We start from the raw sequence: 20311 nt of genomic DNA on the forward strand, positions 1-20311 counted from the left end.
ACGAAGGTGAACATTTTATGGGAGTCTTCTGTAATAAGTCTGGTTTCGGCACTTCCTCAGATAACAATGAGTGACTCTGTGTGGTCAAATCTAATACACTGGTACTGCCATCATCTTCTCTTGATCCCATTGATATTGCTCCTTGAGAAGATGCTAAAGATCTGGAGTTAGGTGCATCCTCTGTGGCAGTTGGGTTGAACTTGTTGGGCAAGATAGAACTACACTTGTTGATCTTAGACCACAATGCCAATCTAAGGCACCTGATTTCTGGGGAAGAGCCCAATTTTTTGAGTCAGACTTTTTCTGGGGAGTGTCCTAGGGAAAGAAAACAGAAAGTTAGGTATATGTCTTCTCATGCTACACATAGGATGGACAAGGAAGATTGACTTAATTTTGTTAAGAGTTTATTTTAAACTTTTAATTTTTTTTAATTCTGATTCCTCATTGACTTTTAAAAGAAAAAGATTTCCCTCTCTTTAAGATACTGATTCCATGTCAAAGGAACAGGATTTATACTGGGATTATATTTCTCCAAAGCCTATGTCACAGGAAGGGAAATTTAATTCTAAAGAACGTTTTTCTTCAGAGTCCCCCTCTGAAGAATTATCATTTCATGAAATTGTAGCTAGAATGAAAGTAAAATTCCTGTATCCCAGCAAAAAATATGATTTATTACAGCTGGATTTTCTTCAGCCTGAAGCTATTCCTCCTGTTCTGCCAGCATTAGTGGATATTTTCTTGACAAACTACAGCATGCCTGACTGTCAATCTCCTAGCCCTAAAAAGTTTGATAAATTGTATAAAGTCTCTCAGACCCACAGATATCTATTTCCTAGTTCCAAATCAGACCCTGCATTTTTTTCTTTGGCAAAACCATCTGTTGCCCAACACCTTGTGAATGCTAATCCTATTCCTTCTGACAAATGTATAAAATCTTTTGATAGATTTGGAAAGAAAGTATAGTCTTATTCTACTTTAGCCTTCAGAATTCTGAATTGTCAGGCTGATGTGCTAAAACATTTGCTTCCTTCTTTTGAAAATATGAGCAAGTTAATTGTTAACCTTTCTTCTTTAGAGATTAAATCACATTTGAATTCCTTTGTAGCGTCTGTATCTCAGGTAACCAAACACTCCTTAAAATGCTCTTATGACTCTGCATTATCCAGAGCAGCTGCTACTGGATCAGTAATGAGAAGGTTTGCTTGGTAATCTTCACAAAATTTATCGCAGGATGTTAAATTCTCTCCTAGACAAAGTGGTATTGTTTGGCCATTCTTCTGCTGAGGTCCTTAAAAGATTTAATGAAAGAGAGTAGTTAATTCAAGGGGTCTCACAGATTTTCCACTCTTATTTCCAATGTTTAATACCTTTCCTTCCGATTTAGGATCCTTTTATAGGAAACAGAACAAACGATCTCAGCAAGGTAGAGACAGACAGACAAAACAGAAAGAATTTCAAAAAGCAATGGCAAGGAGACTCAAAAGAAAGGGAAGCCTCTTACAACCAAGAAAAGCTCAAAGAAGCATACTGACTATATGCCACTTCAGGTGTTTTCCAATCCCCACCCTGGTCTAGCTTTTTATTTTCTTCCGTAGCATTAGATAACATCATACAAATGGATTCTGAGATTCATTCTGAAAAGTTACACTTGGCAGTTGTAGTCCATTCCTCCCTTTCAGAGGATTCCTCCTCATTCCTCAAACCAAACTATTCTGTTTCATCTTCAGCTGGAACAAATGCTCACTCTAGGGGTCATAAAACCCATGCCTCCAGAACAAACAAGGAAGGGACTTTATTCAAGAATTTTTCTAGTGTCAAAGAAAGAATGAAGTTTGAGACAAGGCCTAGACCTTTATTTTGTAAACCTTTACATCAAAATCCCAAAGTTCAAGACGGTTGCCCTTCAGTCTGTGTTACCCATCATTCCACATTTCAGTTTTTTGTAACTATAGAACTAAATGATGCTTATCATCACTTCCCGATTCTCAAAGACTTCAGACATTTTTTAAAGATTTTCCTTCTCTGGTTTAAATTTTCAGTTGTCTGCCTTACTCTTTGGACTATCTACAACCCAAACATTTTTACAAATTATCTGGCACCAATAATAGCTCACTGCAGGTTGCAAGGCTTTCACATTTTCCATAGTTAAACAGCTGTTTAATATTTGCAGACTCATTTTCAAAATGTCAGGAATCCCTGGCTTGGGTAAAGGACCTTTTTCTCAGTTTTGAGTTCTAAGTGAACTTACAGAAATCTTCACTCATTCCTTCTCACTGGATAGTGTTTCTGGGATGCTTGCTGGATTACATCCCTCATGAGGGCCTTTCTTCCTCAGGACAGAGTAGACCTTTACAAGGAACAGTTTCTGATTTTCTCCATCCACTGTCTGACTTCACCCAAGGAATATCTCAGGATTCTGGGTTCATGGTCTCTGCAATTCTCATGATTCCTCTGGCCAGACTTCACATGAGAGAAATAATATGGTATGGTTCCTCAAATCTGTTTGGACCCAACATCAGCACCCACTTTCTTTTCAGATCCCAGTGCTGGGGTTTGTCTAAAGGTAGTTTCTTTAGTAGGTGGAACAGTTATCTCTCTACCTAGATCTTCTGTTCTCCCTTCTAGTTCTTATTCAGTCAGTAACTACAAATGGCTCAGATTTTGCTTGAGGAGCTGTTTCCAAATGGGGTGAAAGTTCAGGGTCTGTGGAACAAACAGCTAAAACACAAATGTCAAAGAAGTTATGGCAGTAGACTTCGACTTTTAATCACAGACAACACCACAGTGATGTAGCACATAAACAGGGGAGAACCAGATCATACCCCCCTTTGTAGAAAAGCTGTAGTAGCCTGGAAACTAGCAATTCAGCACACCCTTTCCCTTCAGGCTACCTAATTATGTCAGAACAAAACATTATGCACCGGGCTAGACTCTCATGAATGGAAACTGAACCTGGGGGTCTTTCTAGGTATTGATCCAACTTTGGGGGAATTCCTGAAATACATCTGTTTGCCTACATTCATAACAGACAGCTAAAAAATGTTGTTCCATGATTCTTTTCAAACAAGCCTGGAAGAGAGATGCCTTCTCATCCTCATGGATAGGAATATTCCTCCCTTTCCACTGATACCCAGGAGTATTCTAAAGATTCATAAAGACTCCCTATAGATAATTGAGGGGAATCCATGTTGACCCTACCACAGTGGTTCTCCCTTCTCTTGAAAATGATCATGAGAAATTACCACAAGTTTTCTCACAGAATAGAATTTCTCACACAAGACAGGTGGTTGTTTGATACACCCTATCCTTAAACTTCTTCAGTTGACAGCTTGGAAGATAGAGTTTTAATACATTTCAGAAATCTGATTTCTAAGGTTTTGTAACAAGTATTAAAATCCCCTTGTTTTAAGAATATTGGCTAAAACCTTGTCCACTCCCATTGTGCCTTATTTATGCATTGCCAACCTTACAAACCTATTGACTTAACTAAATTGACTTAGGATAATCTAAAGGTGTTAGTACTCAATGCCAGGAGTCTAAACAGGAAACTCCACTTCCTGCATGTCATCCTTGTCTTGGAGAATATAGACATCTGTGCAGATATCAAGACTTGATTTACAACTGCAGACAGCACCCTGGCAGTGCAAGGCTATAATGCCTTCCACGCATTTACATGATTTGCTGCATAAGTACGGTTCAAAGGTGGAGGATTCTCAGTTTATGTAAAACATGAACACACCTCAAGGGTGGTCAAACAGTATGATCCACTTGAGCTTCTCCACATACAACTTATTTTAAGTGAAGTCCCATACCATATCCTTGCAAGCTATAGAGCCCCATCCATAACCCAGGAAGCAGTACTACGTACATGAATGAACTGGAGACATTCCACATTCAACTCAACATAATACTTATGGGTGAGAGTCACTGCCCATACATTAACTGTGAATCATGTACAACCTCAAATATACAGGCCCAGAGATTCCTGGACCTTGTTAACACAAACGCTGTGGAACAGCTAGACCACACACCCACCAGGGGAGCAAGTGTCCTTGACTTGGTTCTCACAAACAAGGTGGAATGATGCATTCCCCCTTATGTAATGTCCTCATTGGTCAGGTCAGATCACAAAGCTGTCTCCATTGAAATAAATATTAAACTTGGGACCTCAACTAACCCCAGAACATTTAAAATATATTCCATTTGCTACTAAGGAACAGTCTCACAAAATTCCAAAATCCCTATCCCCAAACCCTGAGAATGCAGATGCCCATGTAGAATCTTTTACAGAAAGCCCTTAGAGTCATGTAAATAGCTGCATGGAGACAGCTGCACCTCTCTGAAATAAACATAGAACAACCTCCAAAAACACCCCACCTTGATGGAATCCCAGTATAAATAGGTTGTATAGCCATAAAATAGAAAGAACTTTGCCCAGCAAGGTAAAAACTCCAAAATCAATCTGAATAAGCAGCTCAGCAGACTATTCAAGTCCACCAAAACCAAATCTGAGATAAAAATTGTATCTTAAGCTTAACATCCTAAGCTAAGAACAACTGTAAGGCTTTCTTCGGTTATGTCCGCAATCATAAAGGCAGTACCCAACAGTGTGCCAAATTAATTGTGAATGGAACCACCTTTATGGAGCCAGAGGATATGGCAAATCTGCTGGCTGAAGAATTTAGCTCTGACTTTTCCCTCATCACCCCCCCCAGTCACTTCCTCTGGAAATACCCCCCCCCCCATTTCTCAACCAACTATGACTAGGGAGTAGGTCCTCATTGCAGGCCAAGAATACCCCTTCGATGGGTGATAATAATATCTTTGCTTCTGTAATAACAAGAAATATGATCTGGAAGAACCACTAGAATCTCTGTTAACCACATCCTCCAGATAGGCTTCACGACAAACAAATGGAGGACTGCAATGGTTATTCCTCTACACAAAGGTTAGCTGAATTTAGAGAAGATCGCTAAAGCTATGGGCAAGAGTGAAGCAGTGCACACTGGCTACCTCGACATTGGGCAAGGCATTCAACACAATATCTCACTTAGGCATTGCAGATAAACTTACAAAATCAGATATAGGCTCATATGTCACCCAATGGATAGCCAGTTGGCTGAATGATAAGACACAATAAGTTAGGATAGGGGAATCCATCTCCACAAAGAGGCCAGCCACTAGTGGAATCCCACAGTGATCTGTGCTGGGGCCTCTCCTTTTTTGGAATTTACTTCTCTGAAGTCAAGGCAAACATCAAGGCCCTCTGGCTGACCAAGTTTTCAGATGACTACAGACTAGGAATGATCAGTAAATCCCCTAAAGACACATACCCTGCAATAGGACCTGATGCAGACAAACAATGGGTTCTAGAGCCATGGACTAAAACTCAATGTGGAAAAAATGCATAATAGTACCCTTTAGAAAGCCAGCCATCCCTGGAAATTGCCATAGTGATAATACACCTCTTAAAAGTAGACTAAGTGGTCAGAGATCTGGGAATGCATGTTGACAGTAACCTGACATTTGATCACCATATGTCTACTGTGATGAGAAAATCATTCTGCATTGCATAACTTATTAGTGAGGGCATGGCATCCAGGTCCAAGCAGGTCATTGTTCTACTGTACATGACTCTCATCAGACCAGTAATTGAGCACAATGTACCCTCCAATATATACCTGACCATACACTTGAAGCTGGTTTAGAGACCTCAGAGGTTCCTCATTAAAAAGAAATACAGGGAGTAAAAAAGAAGTCCTTTGCAGACACTCTCAAAACCCTATCCCCATAATCTGTGTCCTACAAACTGCTGCACTACACTCTATGCCTCATCTACAAGGCATCCTCTGATTCTACACTGATGAATTTGTTCCATATCCACAAATAAATAACTTCAGAAATATCCATTGTAAAGATATAACCATTGTCTGTGATGTAAACAGGACTTCTTGGAGGACAGATATATGACTCAAAGATTACCCCTTTTCTGGAACAGGCTTCTTATCTGTGTGAAGCAAACCTCATCCCAAACCATATTCAAATGTAACTTGGACTAATGGATGGGAAATTACACATTTACCCCTGGTTTGGCACCCATGCCCCTAATAAACAGGGGTAGCTTGATGTGTATGAGCCTATATCATAGCAATATTTTTGTAAATTTGGGATAAGCCTAGCTAGGCTTAAAATGGCTCTTGGGCCAATAGCCCAGTAACTACCTATAAAACTATAAATGAGACTAAGAAACCTGCTACTAGAAAATCATATATGGGTAAGAGGAAGAAAGTTTCTAGTTGATGGCAAGACTAAGAACCAGGAGTGTTTGTAAGACCCAGGTGTCTCTGGTTCTTCAATATTTATGTGTGCTGTTATCCTCTGACCTTTCTTACTCTTCTATCAAGATTAACGTCTTGGTCATCTCTGTCTGTCAGCCTCAAGTCGAATAGTTTTTTGAAAGAGTAATACATATCTGTCCACCTGGAAGATGTGGCTCTTTCTTGGGATTTTAATTCAGTTCTAGTGAAATTTATACTTTTTCAATTTCAACCAGCTCATCAGCTTGAACTGAGTTCTTAACTTGGAAAACAGTGTTACTCATTGCTTTGGCCTCTTGAAGAAGATTATCTGAATTACAAGATGTTGTGGTGAATCAGCCTTTTCTCATTTGTCATAAGGATAGGGTATATTTCAGAACAATTCCTTCATTTATTCCTAAAGTTGTTTCATGGTTTATTTTTAGTCAATCTGTTCATCTCCCTATCTTTTTTTCTGGATTTAAAAATAAGGGAGACGTGATTTTCCATACTGTGGAGGTCCATATGTGACTCAGATGCTATGGTGACAGGAATAAAACCTTCTGGAGTTCATTCTGTTTATTTCCAATGAAGATAAGAAAAAGGGACAAGCTGTGTCAAAGGAGGCAATTTACCAAAGGTTGTTTTATGCTATTGCATCGTATTATTCTCACCATGATGGTCATATCTGGAAAGGTCAGGTACCATTCTACTAGGGCTTTGGCTACTTCTAAAATTAGTTACAGAAATTAAAAATATCACCAACACGAAATTACTAGGAGTTGTCATTGATAAAAAGCTAAAATTTGGTTTGCACATTGGCACTTCAGTCAAAAAGACACACTGCAAACTAGGTTCTCTTTACAGAATAAAGCACCTGATAAGTGATCATAGCAAAAAAAAAAAAAAAAAAAAATAGGTGCTACCGCCCTTCTCCTTCCTATCCTCCTATATGTCTCAGCAATATTCATAAATCTCAACTCTTCCACCAAACACAAACCAGAAAGCACCTGCAACAAAATTATCAAATTTGCGTATACCCTTCCAAACTGCTCTCATAATTGTATGGCACTCAGTATCCTCAACTGGCTTGAATTTCCTCAACACATCACCCTCCTCCAGATACTCAAAGCATGCAGAATACTTCACCATCCACTTAAAACACCATCTTTGTGAAATCTCTTACAATGACATGTGCCAATTAGAATGTGAAGATACTCAGAACTTGAACTTTAACTTTTGCCAGTAAGTCTAATAATTATTACATATTCCCTGTCACCATCTCCAATGTGTGGAACAAACTTCCAAACCACATCAGCTTTTAAATAACATGCAACAATTTAAACCCACCCTAAAATATCACCTGGCAACAAATAAGCTATGCAACTGTACCACACCTACAATTTGAAGTATGCAATCCTAAGTCTGTCCACTATGGATACTCTACAAGTGTATTAATGTAGTATTTTTATTCTACTCACAATATCTTGAAAACATGTATTCCTTAATCTGATATACTTTGTAAAACATGTTTGTTCACCACTTGCTTTGAAATACCTAGCAAATCATGTTTGCTAACTGTTTTCATTTTTAATTTTCAAAAATGTATTTCTATCCTTGTTCTAGAGCTTTTTTCCCTGTGCCTCTGCTGAAAATGAGTATTTCAGTTAAAAGACGGACTTTCCCAGTAAACAAAAAGAAGCAAATAAATAAATTATGTGACTTTTTGTAAAGGGGAGAACTCTAGAAGCATTCTAAATGCAGCCACTTGGTCCTGTGTGCATACTTTTATAAAACATTACAAATTGCATTCATTTTCCAGGTCAAGAGCAGGTTATTCTAGGAGTAAACTGCAGAGGCTCCTGGATTCTGAACCTTTTTTTTTTCTATCCCTTTCTAAGATGTGGTAATCTACCCATGTAGCTTAGGCTACTGCAACTATGGTCTATTCAAATAGCTACTGTCATGGTAAGTTAACTTACACAGCTGTACTTTTCTAGGCATTCTTACCCTCAGAAGAATGTTATGTTTTGTCAAAAATCTGGGGAAACAACCTCTTTTCTAATTGTCCCACATCTGCTTCCCACTTCTATCTTAACAGGCACTCTTCTTTAACTTTGTTATATTTCTTTCCCTGATGAAAAAACCTTACATTCATACAGTTTTAGCAATCAGAAGGCCAATGTTTGCCAGTGTGTTCTTATTGGACATGAAGCTTCAACTACCTACTAATCTTCTTTTTAGACTTATATGATCTATTGAAACTTTCTTTCTTTGAGATTTCATTTTGCTTCCCCTACATTTTCTTTTGCCTTGTTTCCTCCTTATTATTGACAAGAGCCTGAATGAAGGTAAACGTCCAGGCCTTTGGTCCAGCTGTGTTTTACCTTATTTTGCTTTCACAATCCCAGCAACTTCAGGCATCTTAAATATAATTTTTAATACTCCTTTCTTTGTCTTCTGAAATGTACCACCCACCTCCCATTTTCCTAATGCATTTCCTATTTTTTACAGGGAGGCAGGTGATGAATGTTGACATGACTTGAATATTTCATGCACACCAGTCAGTTGTATTCATTCATCATCATCTCCTGGGCACTGAAAATTTAACTCCACTTTCCATGCTACAAAATCACTTCACCGTACAAATGGTGGAAGTAAAGAATGTAGAATATGCATTACACGGAAAGATATGCAATGATGAATGTGTATTCTTTTCTGTTAACAAAATAGTGCAGTTTTATACTTGGCACAATTTTTTTCATGAATCACCTAGTAGAAATGAATTAGAAGCTAGGAAGGAATGCTTGTCCCTGAATACTGCATTTTTGCGGTAGAGCACATAATAGTGCTGAGAGTGTATGATAACTTGGTGGCAGTTTGTGTGATGAGATGTGGGAAACTAAAGCACTTCATTAGAAAAGATGAACCCATCATCTGAACACTCATAATTTGTATATAACAAAGGCATTTAATGCTTAAATACATGAATGGCCTTCAGGAAGCTGTACTGCCACAGTTCATTCTTATTTACTTAGTGTCATCTTCATTTCAATTATACTTTTATTATTTAATTGATGTCTGCTACTGTTTTTGTAAATCCTAAATGCCTTTTTTCTTAATACATGCATATAGAAAGCTATTAATTAATCATTTCAATAAGTAAGTAAATAAACACAAAATATTTGTTTACTTTCATTAGGAAATTGAATATATTCGCTCACATTATAATATTGAAGATTTTGTCTACTTTAACCATCATCAACGGGAGGAGCATGGCCACCTTCATCACTTTGTTTTGAATCCAGTTTTCCAGCACTACATTAAACACTTCTTTAAGGAGATCCTCCGGCTAACTTACAAGTCCTGCCTATATTATCCAGTGTATCCATCAAAAGAAGAAATGAAGGTATACTGTACATAGTTTATTACGTAAAACAGAATCATATATCTGCATTTCTGTTGTGTCTTAGCCACAAGAATGAACATGAAATAGCTAAAGGTGGAGATGTATCTATCTACATAAAGGATAAGCACACCTCAAGGCTGGTCAAACAATATGACATGGTTGAGCTACTCCATGTCCAACTAACCATGGGAAAAATCCATTACCATATTCTTGCTATCTACAGGTCCCCTAGTATGAACCAGGAAATCCATACATCATACCTGAAGTTAATAGAATCTCTCACCATCTAGCCCAATATTATACTCATGGGTGATTTTGACTATCTGTCCATTAATTGGGAGGCATATGTGACTGCTAACATGGATGCCCAAAGATTTTTTGACTTTGTAAATTCAAATACCCTGTGGCAGCTAGTCTGCACTCCCACTGGGGGAACAAATATCCTAGATCTGGTTCTCACAAATATAGGACAGTGCTGCACCCCCCATGTTATGCCTTCACTAGTAAAATCAGATCACAAAGCTATTTCCCTTGAAATAAAGATAAAAACAATCCCCTCACCTAATCCCAGTAACTTTAAGAACTTCTCTAAAGTAAAGTACTTTCTACTAAGGGATGGCGTAGCTAGTTTCCAAGCTCCCCCAAATCTGGAAAACAGAAACCTATGCAGAAGCATACACAAAAGCCCTGTATGACCATATAAACAACTGCATAAAAATGGCAGTACCAGACATAAATAAACCCAGGTCAAACTGCAAAAACAAGTCACCCTTGTGGATCTCTAGTATTAATAGGTTGTACAATAAAAGAAAGAAAATTCTGTTGAGAAGTAAGAGGGAATATGCACAATAGAGAAATAAGTCTCTCAGCCTATAGAAATAAATCAGGATACTAGTCAAGTCTCTGACAGCAGACTTTGAGGTAAAAATAACCGCCAAAGGTAAGGATAACTATAAGACATTTTTCAGTTATGTCAGCAGTCTTAAGAGCAACACCCAACAATGTGTGGAATTAGTCATAGATGGCATCAGCTATACTCAGCTGGAAAACAGCAAATCTGCTGGTCAACAAATTCAGCTCAAATTTCACTTCCCCATCACCCCCAGTTCTTCCCCCCAAAATGCCGTCCACCACTCCACCACCAATTATCACCAAAGAACTGGTTGCACTATACTCTCTAAAGCTAAAAACATGGCTTCAGTGGGGCCTGGCAGTATAACAGGTTGCCTCTTAAACAGTTTAAATCAGAACTTATCAGGTCCATTAGGATCTCTATTTAACCACAGCCTCTGGACTTTTATCTCGACAGAGTGCAAGTCAGCAATAGTCATCTCTCTGCATACAGGGGGATGATCTACTAACCCAGGAAATTACAGGCCAATAAGTTTTATTAGTCTTATATGTAAGGCCATGAAAAGATTTATCATGGACCTGATAAATAATGACATAGGAGACATCCAAACACTGGACCCGACCCAATTTGGCTTTGTCAAGAGCAGGTCATGCTTGCTGATCCTGATACCATCTACCTCAAGCTGCCCAAGACATTTGACACAGTTCCCCACTCAGATATTATAAATAAACTCACAAAACTGGGCATAAATCCCTATGTCACCAGGTGGATAGCCAGTTGGCTTATGGACAGGACAAGTGGTTAAAGTGGGTGAATGCAGATCCAGCAAGAGGTCAGTTACTAGTGGTGTGCCACAGGGCTCATTACTGGGACCACTACTGTTCAGAATATACTTCTTTGAATTCAAGGCAAATGTTGAAGGCATCTGGATGACAAAGTTTGCTGATGACTGCAAGCTTTGGGCAATCATTGAATCCCCCCATCAATGTAGATATCCTTCAGGAGGGTCTAGATCAGACATATGTTTTGTGCCGGAACCATGGCCTAAAACTAAATGCAAAAAAATGCATTATAATACCCTTTGGGAAGTCAAATACCCCTGAAAATTAAAACATCAATAGCATGCCCCCTACAGTAGATTCAGACGTGCAAGAGCTAGGTACGAAGATGGATAGTAGCCTGAACTTTGACCGCCATGTATCCACAGTGGTGAGGAAATAGTTTTATGTGGCACAACTTATAAGTAAAGGTATGACATCCAGATCCAAGGAAATTATAGTTCTGCTGTACTCAGCCTTCATTAGACCAGTAATCAAGTACAGTGCACTATTTGCCATGTACTTGACTTGGCACTTACAGCAGCTGGAGTGACCTCAAAGATTCTGCACAAAGAAAATACAGGGTATTAACAACATGAACTATGTGGATAGACTTAAAGCCCTATCCCTTTACTCTCTCTCTCTCTCCTACCAACTATTAAGGGGCGGCCTATGTCTGACCTAAAAGGCATTCACAAATCCAGCCCTGATGGAGCTGCTACACATCTGCAAGTCAAACAGCATGAGGGTCACCAAATCTAGAGATCTAAGTTTAGTCAGCAACTGAAAAAACATGCTGGAGAGACAGATATGTGTCCCAGAGATTTCCCCTTCTTTGGAACAGGCTTACTATTCACATTAGGCAGAGCCCTTCCCTAGCCTTCTTCAAACGCAGTTTGGATCAATGGATGAGGAATCACAGATTAACATGTGGGATAGTGCGTTTGTCCCTTATGGAGCGGGGCAATCTGCAAGATACTCAATGCACAGGCATAAATCCATGCCATCATTTTGGGTAACATTTGGTTATAATGGCTAGGCTTGTAAGGGCCCTTAAGCCACTAACCTAGTAATCCCCTATGAACCTATGTACTTTATATATAATACACTCATATAAATATACACAACTGCAAACACAGAAGCTAAATTACATTTAAAGGAATGTGTCTTAAAAAGTAATATTGTGGTATTGTTTTTGGGTCTATATTATGAGAGCGAAAAGATGTTTGCGCGAATACATAAACATCGACCCGTATAGTGCGAAGTGGACTTAGAGCAAAAGTTGAAAACCGCAAAAATGGAAATATCAAATTTCCATGGTTGGCCCGTCTGTGGATTAGCTGCATAAGGTAAGTGTTGGATAGTTACGGAGTTTAGGATAGGGTGCGGGTTAAGGTAAGTGCTTAGATAAGTAATGTATGTTAGATTTAGTGTAGGGTTAGAGGTAGGGTTTTGTTAAATGTATGTATGTAGGTTATTTATTTTGTTTGTGTATATTTTCATAGGGGAAATGTGCGGTTGTTATGGACCTTAGGGTTAGGGAGAGGTTAAGGATAGTGCATAGATAGTTTTGTATGTGGGGTTTAGTAGTGTTGGAGGTAGGGTTTTGTTAAATATATGTATTTGGATTATTTGTTTTGTTTGGGTGTATGTCTGTAGGGGACGTGTGCGGTAGTTACGGACCTTAGGGTTAGGGAGGGGTTAAGGAAAGTGCATAGTTAGTTGTGTATGTGGAATTTGGTGTCAGGTTAGAAGTAGGGTTTTGTGCTTTACTTTATGTTAGAGGTAGGGTTTGGTTAGTGTATGTATGTGGTTTATTTATTTTATTTTGGTAAGTAGTATATAGGTAGTGGTGGGATTGGCCAACTATCCAGTTCTTTTTTTTTTTTCGCTGTTTAGTGCGTTCGGGATTTTCATGTTTCGCAGTATAGGGGTCGATATTTTGGTATTCCCTCATAGGGTTTTTCGCTTTCATAATATAGACCCATTGTTTTTATGACACATTATTATCTAACCACTATTAACCCTGTTTTTTTTTTTGTTTGAATTTTTTAATGACTTTTTTATTTGTTTAGTTGAACCTTTAGGAAAGATGCACTGGTGATTTTATATGCATCATGGTCATATACTCATTATAGCTGTTGCAGACCCATGATTCTCATATAAATTGTTTAGGACATGCTTCTAATATTTCTGAATAGGAGTCTATTTTCAGATCTTCACAGAAAATATCTCAAAAAATGACTAGAATTGTTAAGATACTGACTCCTGCTAGTACCCATGACAGGGACTCATAAGGACTTTTCAGTAATGGACAGTTTGACATTGTAGTTGTAAGTTGTCATAGACAGATTTAAACCTAATGAACCTAAGGAAAAAATATTTTAAATGATTGTTTCTAAGCTGTATGCTATCTCATAATGCATGTTTTTGTCTGTTTGTTTCTGCCAGTTTGCCTTTTCTGTTTCCTTTAATCCCTCCTGTCATGTAACTGCAGGCAACCAGAATTGCAAGTTATCATCGGCAAATGATTGTTTTAGTGAAATGTTTGCTGAACATTTTTTGTGTAGTGGCATGTTATCCTTTTTGTTTTAAAGTTATTGTTTATTTAATTATTTGCTTGTCTTTGCTTACCAGGAACATCTCACTGGGCAAAATCTCTTTTGTGCAGAAGCCTAAGGAGAAAAGCTCAACACTGCATAGATTTGAATGAATTAACAGTTATTTGAATGAGCGATTAGTTTGTTGTGTAATCTGTAAAATAATTTTTCTCTCCTTTTCATTTATTAACAATAAAAGTGATACACAAGAAACACTACTTATTTTACTTATATTTGGATGCACAACAACTTTCACTGTAATAGTTCAATGTAATCTCATTTTATTTTAAATACATTCACTTTGGTTTGCTAAAACATGAAAAACAAACTTTTTTTTTGTTTCTTTTTCTTTGCCAGTTAGCAAATAGCTAAAGAGTACTCATTTCTAAAACAATTGGTCAGTTTGTAGGCATTTTTATGTTCAACGAAATGGCAAATGTGATGCACTTATATCTGATTTAGCTTTGTTTTATGTTAGCTGTTTTTAAATACAAGTACTACAGATATAACTGAAAACATTTAAATTACTTTAAGTCTAAAAAGTAATAATATAAGTATGATGGCAATGCTTATTGATGCTGTATGCAGGATGGGGAAATGTTTTACTTTTCACCTGTATGGCTGAAATAACATTTTCTCACAACCATAGCCATGTCTCTAAAAGCAGCTGAGTACAAAAGATTCAACTATTTTGTGTGCAAAAAGTTAGCTGAATTAGAAAGGGAAAAAAATTATGTTATGTTGTCCCTATCTCACCTTCCTTCTTTCTGTTTGGAGCCAAACCTGGCTCCAACTTGGCCAAATACTATAGCTCAAAAAGTCTTTACTGACTCGAGACTAACCCCTAGCCCAACATGCCTAGCAGTAGCTACCCAGATCTTGTTTGCCACTTGCAGATTCGAGATTGTCTCCTGCTGGCTCAGGCTAAGTAATTTTTTCTTGTGCTAATTTTTGAATATTGTGACTGTTTTTCAGATAGTTTTAGTATACTGTTAGTGTTTATAGGTAGGTACTAGGCTATCGGCCCAAGGGCCTAAGTAAGCCTAGCCAACAAAGTTCCCTGGCTTATGCCACCCAAGAAAGTTAATTTCCTGTGCCCCTGTCAAGCAGAGCCATAGAAGTGATCCCCGGGGTGTATTTCCTTTTTCCCATCCACTTATCAAGATTTTTCTTGAAGAGTGCTAATGAGGAACTTTGCTTGACATAGATGGGTAGCTTGTTCCAGAGTATAGGAAGTCTCTGGGACGGGAATCTATCCCTCCAGCATGTTCTGTTTATTGTGGTGACAAGGTGTAGGTCCCTAGAGAGTGTAGATCATAGGGAGTGGGATTTCTTTAGGTATAGCATGTCCAACACCTTTGGGTTTAACATAGCTTTATATGTTAGGCAGAGATCTCCTCAGAGTAGGCGATATGCTACAGAGTAAAGCTGGAGTTTTTTGAGATGGTCAGTGTAGGGCATTTGTTTGAGGCCAGTAATCCTCTTTGTGAGGTACTTCTGTGGCTTTTCCAGCTGCTGCAGATAGGTTCATAGGTTCATAGGTTTGTACTAGGCTAACTGCCCTAGGGCATTTATAAGCCTAGCCCAAAGTTATGTGGCTTACGCCGCCCCTTATGTTAGAAATACTGTGCCCATTTGTTTGTTGTGCCTCTGTCCAGTAGTGACACAGAGATGATTCCCGGGGTAAACCTACGATCTCCCATCCACCGGTCAAGATTTCTCTTGAACAGAGCCAGCAAGGTGCTCTGCCTCACATGGACCGGGATTTTATTCCACAGCATGGGGAGTCTCTGGGTGATAAATCTATCCCTCCAGCACGTCCTATTTATATCCGTGCTAAGGTTTAAGTCTCTTGCTCTAGTGGTTTTGGTGGATTTGGATTTTTGAGGTGGAGCATGTCCATTAATTCCGGGTTGGTCATGGCCTTGTATGTCAGGCACAGGTCACCTCTGAGCAGACGGTATGCAACTGAATAGAGTTGGAGTTTCTTCAGTCTGGCAGCATATGACAGGTTTTGGAGTCCCTTTATCCTTTTGGTGAGGAACTTTTGGGGTCTTTCCAATTGCTGCAGGTGTCGGGTGAGATACATCCCGAATGGGGCATTGTACTCGATCATTGGTCTGATAAGTGAAGAGTACAGGGGAACAATGACCTCACTTGATCTGGATGTGAATCCCTTCATGATCAGGTGGGCAATGTAGAAGGTCTTTCGAACCACTTTAGCAACGTGAGTGTCAAACGAGAGGCCACTGTCAACCTGGGTCCCCAGGTCCCTGATAACCTCTTCTGTGCTTAGTGGGTTGCCACCTATATGGTAGCTTGGGGTTACCTTGTTTTTCCCGAAGGGTACGACTATACACTTTTTTGCGTTTAACTTCAGGCCATGGCTCTGGCACCAGCTATCAGTTTCCGTGAGACCCCTCTGAAGGATGTCTGTGTCCGATGTACTATCCACTATGGCACCCAGTTTGCAGTCATCCGCAAACTTTGTCAGCCATAGTCCTCCTATGTTTGCCTGTACTTCTGAGAAGTAGATGCCGAACAATAGGGGCCAAGGACTGAGCCCTGTGGGACTCCACTTGTAACCGGCTTGGAGTCTGACATGGCTCCAGCAACTCTAACCCTGTGGGTTCTGTCCTTTAGCCAGTTTGCAACCCATCTTGTGACATATGGGTTTACATTTAAGCTGGTAAGTTTCTCTATAATACCCGAGTGGGGTATTGTGTCGAAAGCTTTTGCAAGGTCAAGGTAGGCTGTATGGACTGCCTTTCCCTCATCAATGGCCTTGGTGACTGTTTCAAAGAAGTTGACCAAGTTCAAAAGGCAAGATCTGCCCTTGACAAAGCCAAACTGGGTTGGGTCCAAGGTCTGCAAGTCCCCTATGTCCTTGTTTATGAGTTCCATTATGATCCTCTCCATAGCTTTGCAGACCAGGCTTGTTAAGCTTATGGGGCGGTAATTACCAGGGTCCGTAGAGGCACCGCCTTTGTGGAGTGGGACCACAGTTGCCATATGCCACTCCTTGGGCACATATCCTGTGGTGAGGCTAAGATTAAACAGCTGCCTTATGTGCGGGTTTAGTTCTTCATTGAGTTCATGTAGCACACAGCCGGGGACCCCATCCGGTCCCATTGATGCTGTGTTTTTAGCTTTAGAGAGAGCAGCTTTCACCTGCGCATTTGAGATGTCTGGGAGGCTACTCTCAGTTGGGATAGTTATCTCTCCTTTTGGGGGGGGGGGTGAAGTTTGCGCTGAACCTGTCTGCCAGTATGTTGGCAATGTCTGTGGGTTCAGTGATTTTTGTATCATTTTGGACTAATTCTGAGCATATCTGGGAGTTTCCACCCAGGTTTCTGACATAGCTGAAGAAGGCCTTATGATTGTCTTTTGAATCTATGGCAATTTTTCTCTCAAAGTTGCCCTTGGATGATTTTATGAGGGATCGTAGTTTCTTGCTAGTGCTGATCAAAGATGCCTTTCCTTTTTGGGATTTTGCTCTATCATGTAATAGCTTTCTCCTCTTATTGTAGAGTTTGTTTATGGCTGGGGTCCACCAGACTGGACGTTTGCCCTTGGTGGAAAGAGTCTTGGTTTTATTTGGGATTGCCTGATCCATGCAGTCCTGAAGGTGTTCATAGAAGGTATTTGTAAGTGCTTCCGCAGCTTGGGTTGTGGTTTCCATTGGCTCGGGGGCCTTGAAGGATACCACACCTGTCTTGAGTAGTGTGAAGTTTGCTTTAGAGAAGTTCTTCACTGTGGTCTTTTTTGTTTGGGGTGGGGGCAGGATGTGGATTTCTAGTGAGATTGGTTTATGATCTGATCTCACCAATGAGGGATATACTTCCGGTGTGGAGCATTTTGTCCCCATGTTCGTGATGATGAGATCTAGTATATTTTCTCCTCTTGTGGGGATGGTGACTAGTTGTTCCATGGCATTTGAATTTATGAACTCCAGGAACCTTTGGGCTAGAAAGTTTGGGCTTGAGTAATGTTCCCAGTCTATATTTGGGTAGTTGAAGTCACCCAATATGATGGTGTTTGGTGATACATTTATACCCTCCAGTGTCTTCAGGAAGGCTGTGTGGGTTTCCTGAGTTTGAGAGGGTGGCTTGTAGCATGCTACAAATTGTAGAGCAGTTTTGCCTATGGTTAATTGCACCTGGATGGTTTCAGATGCTTCGTGCGTAGCCACCAACCTGGAGGTGTGGGTATCCTTGATGAATATGGATACACCCCCTCCTTTTGTGGTGTGGTCCGGGTTTTGGGGCCGGAACGCATGATATGAGATGAAACCTGATAGTGCTGGGGTGCTCTCAGGAGCTTTGAACCAGGTTTCAGTCACAGCACAGACATCGATGTTCTCCATACTGAGAAGGGCCTCGAGTGCGTGCATTTTGAGATTTAGACTTCTGGCATTGAGCAGCATTACCCTTAGTTTCTTCACGTTTTTGTTTTCTAGGGTGGTAGGTTTAGAATTTGAGCCTTGCCTAAAAAAGGCACTGTGGGGGTGGCAAGAGCCTTAGCCAATATCCAGAATCCCAGGGGTGACAGGTGCAAGCCGTCCCTTGCGAAGCAGCGTGGCTTGTCGAGCATGTCATCCCAGGCAGACAGGCACTGGATCCCCTTTGAATGACACCAGAAATTAAGCCAATTGTTAAAGCTGATCATCTTGTCACTATATTGTGGCATCATTCTTGGTGAAGGAAGGATACTGCTCAGGGTCAGGGTCATACCTGCCTGGGCTACATAATCAGAGAGCTCCTCTATGTCTCTTTTCATGTAGTCCAGGGAGGTATGTCTCAGGTCGTTCACACCAGCATGGACAATGACTGTGTCATATTTGTACTTGCCGTGGAGTGACCTGAGTGCTTGTGTTATGTGGCGGATTCTAGCGCCCGATAGGCAGCTTACCGTGACCTTCTCCTTGTTCAGCCTGGTGAGTGGGACGTCAGTGTGTCTGACTATGGAGTCACCTATGACAAGTATGTTTGGTGTTGTATTTGGCCTTAAGGGCAGTGACTGTTTTGCACACTGATTTTGTTGTTTATGTGTTGTTTGTGTGGTGTATTGAGTTTGCAGTTGCTTGGGTGTCTGCTTTGGAGGCCTCTGCTGTTTAGGTAAATTTTTACTCAGAGCCTCCGAGTATGTCTTAGTGTGTTTATGTGTTTGATTCAGTGGTGTGGTTGAGTTATGTGAGACTGGTATTGTGGTGTGTGTAGTTGCCTTCTCCTCCTGCCTGGTCTTGCCAGTCCTGAGTTGAGAGAGCTCAGCCTCCAATTTGGCTAAATAGCTGCATCTCTCACAAGTGTTAGTGTTACGTGGAAGGAGGAGAGGGTTGTCCGTGTACACGAGGCAATTGTAACATTGTCTCAGAATTCCCAGATTCACCAACTGGGCAGGAGAGGACGCCAGCATCTGACCCTTCGACATGCTAGAAAGATTTATGAGTTGGTATGAGACAGAAAAGTAGTGGGCTTAGAAGGGAAGTGAGCACTCCTGGGGGGTTTTTCTAGTGAGAGATTTGTATAATATAGGAGTGCTTGACCTGCAAAGAGAATGCTTATAAGACAAGGGATATGCTTATAAGACAAGTGCTGAGCTTTTTGAGAAGAAAAATCTATTTGGAACAAGTGCTGCACTTTTTAGTGAAGGTTTAAACTGTTTAGGTTCCTAACAGAGCAGTTCTAAGGGAAAAATTGAAGAACAGACTTTCTGGAGCCAGAAAGAGTTTAACCTTGTTTAACCGGCACTGCCCGATGCTGCTCTAGTGGCAACTCCGCGCTAAAGCACGTTAAAGCGTGCTTGATAGCAGGGGCTGGAAAGAAGCAGGAATAGACCCAAAACTGATAATAAAACTACAGTTTCAAGTCAGTAACCACCTCTACGGGGGGCAGGGAAGCTGCTCAATGTTATTCACTGCCACTGATAAACAGAGAGACTTTCCTTTAGCCCAAGCAAAAATGGCCTCACAGAAACTTTCAAATAGTTTAGGAACAGCAAGCCTGTAACTGAACTTTTTTAACTCTCAGAAAAGTGAGAAAAAAGCAAGATTTTTTTTATTTTGTTTTTGTTTTTTTCAGAGATAGCAGAGGTTCACAAGTAATATCAAGTTATAACAGTGCAGTAAATGACCCCACACAAGAGTGCTAGGTCAAGGACAGAAAATATGCAAGTTTTAAGAAAAAAAACGATTTAAAATTAAGTGCAAACAGGAAATTCAGCAAACAGCTTTTGGTTGTGCTCTAAATACAGCTACTAATACAGAAATCAAGTTTAACAAGCCAGCAAATGCTCAAGCTAGGCAGCTATGCAGAAAAACTTAGCAAATAAACAGA

General features: G+C 40.0%; 1 protein-coding gene across 1 annotated transcript in view; it reads left to right on the forward strand.

Annotated features, from left to right (window-relative positions):
* CFAP61 (cilia and flagella associated protein 61) overlaps positions 1-20311 on the forward strand; it is a 4145169-nt gene that overhangs the window by 2215493 nt on the left and 1909365 nt on the right. Inside the window, exon 16 of the mRNA XM_044057082.1 lies at positions 9499-9705. Within this exon, the coding sequence (XP_043913017.1) occupies positions 9499-9705 (207 nt within the window). The remainder of the gene's footprint in view (positions 1-9498; positions 9706-20311) is intronic.

This window comes from Protopterus annectens, chromosome 1.part2, assembly GCF_019279795.1.
Source record: "Protopterus annectens isolate FY-2018-M chromosome 1.part2, PAN1.0, whole genome shotgun sequence".
In the NCBI taxonomy this organism is placed as follows: Eukaryota; Metazoa; Chordata; order Ceratodontiformes; family Protopteridae; genus Protopterus; species Protopterus annectens.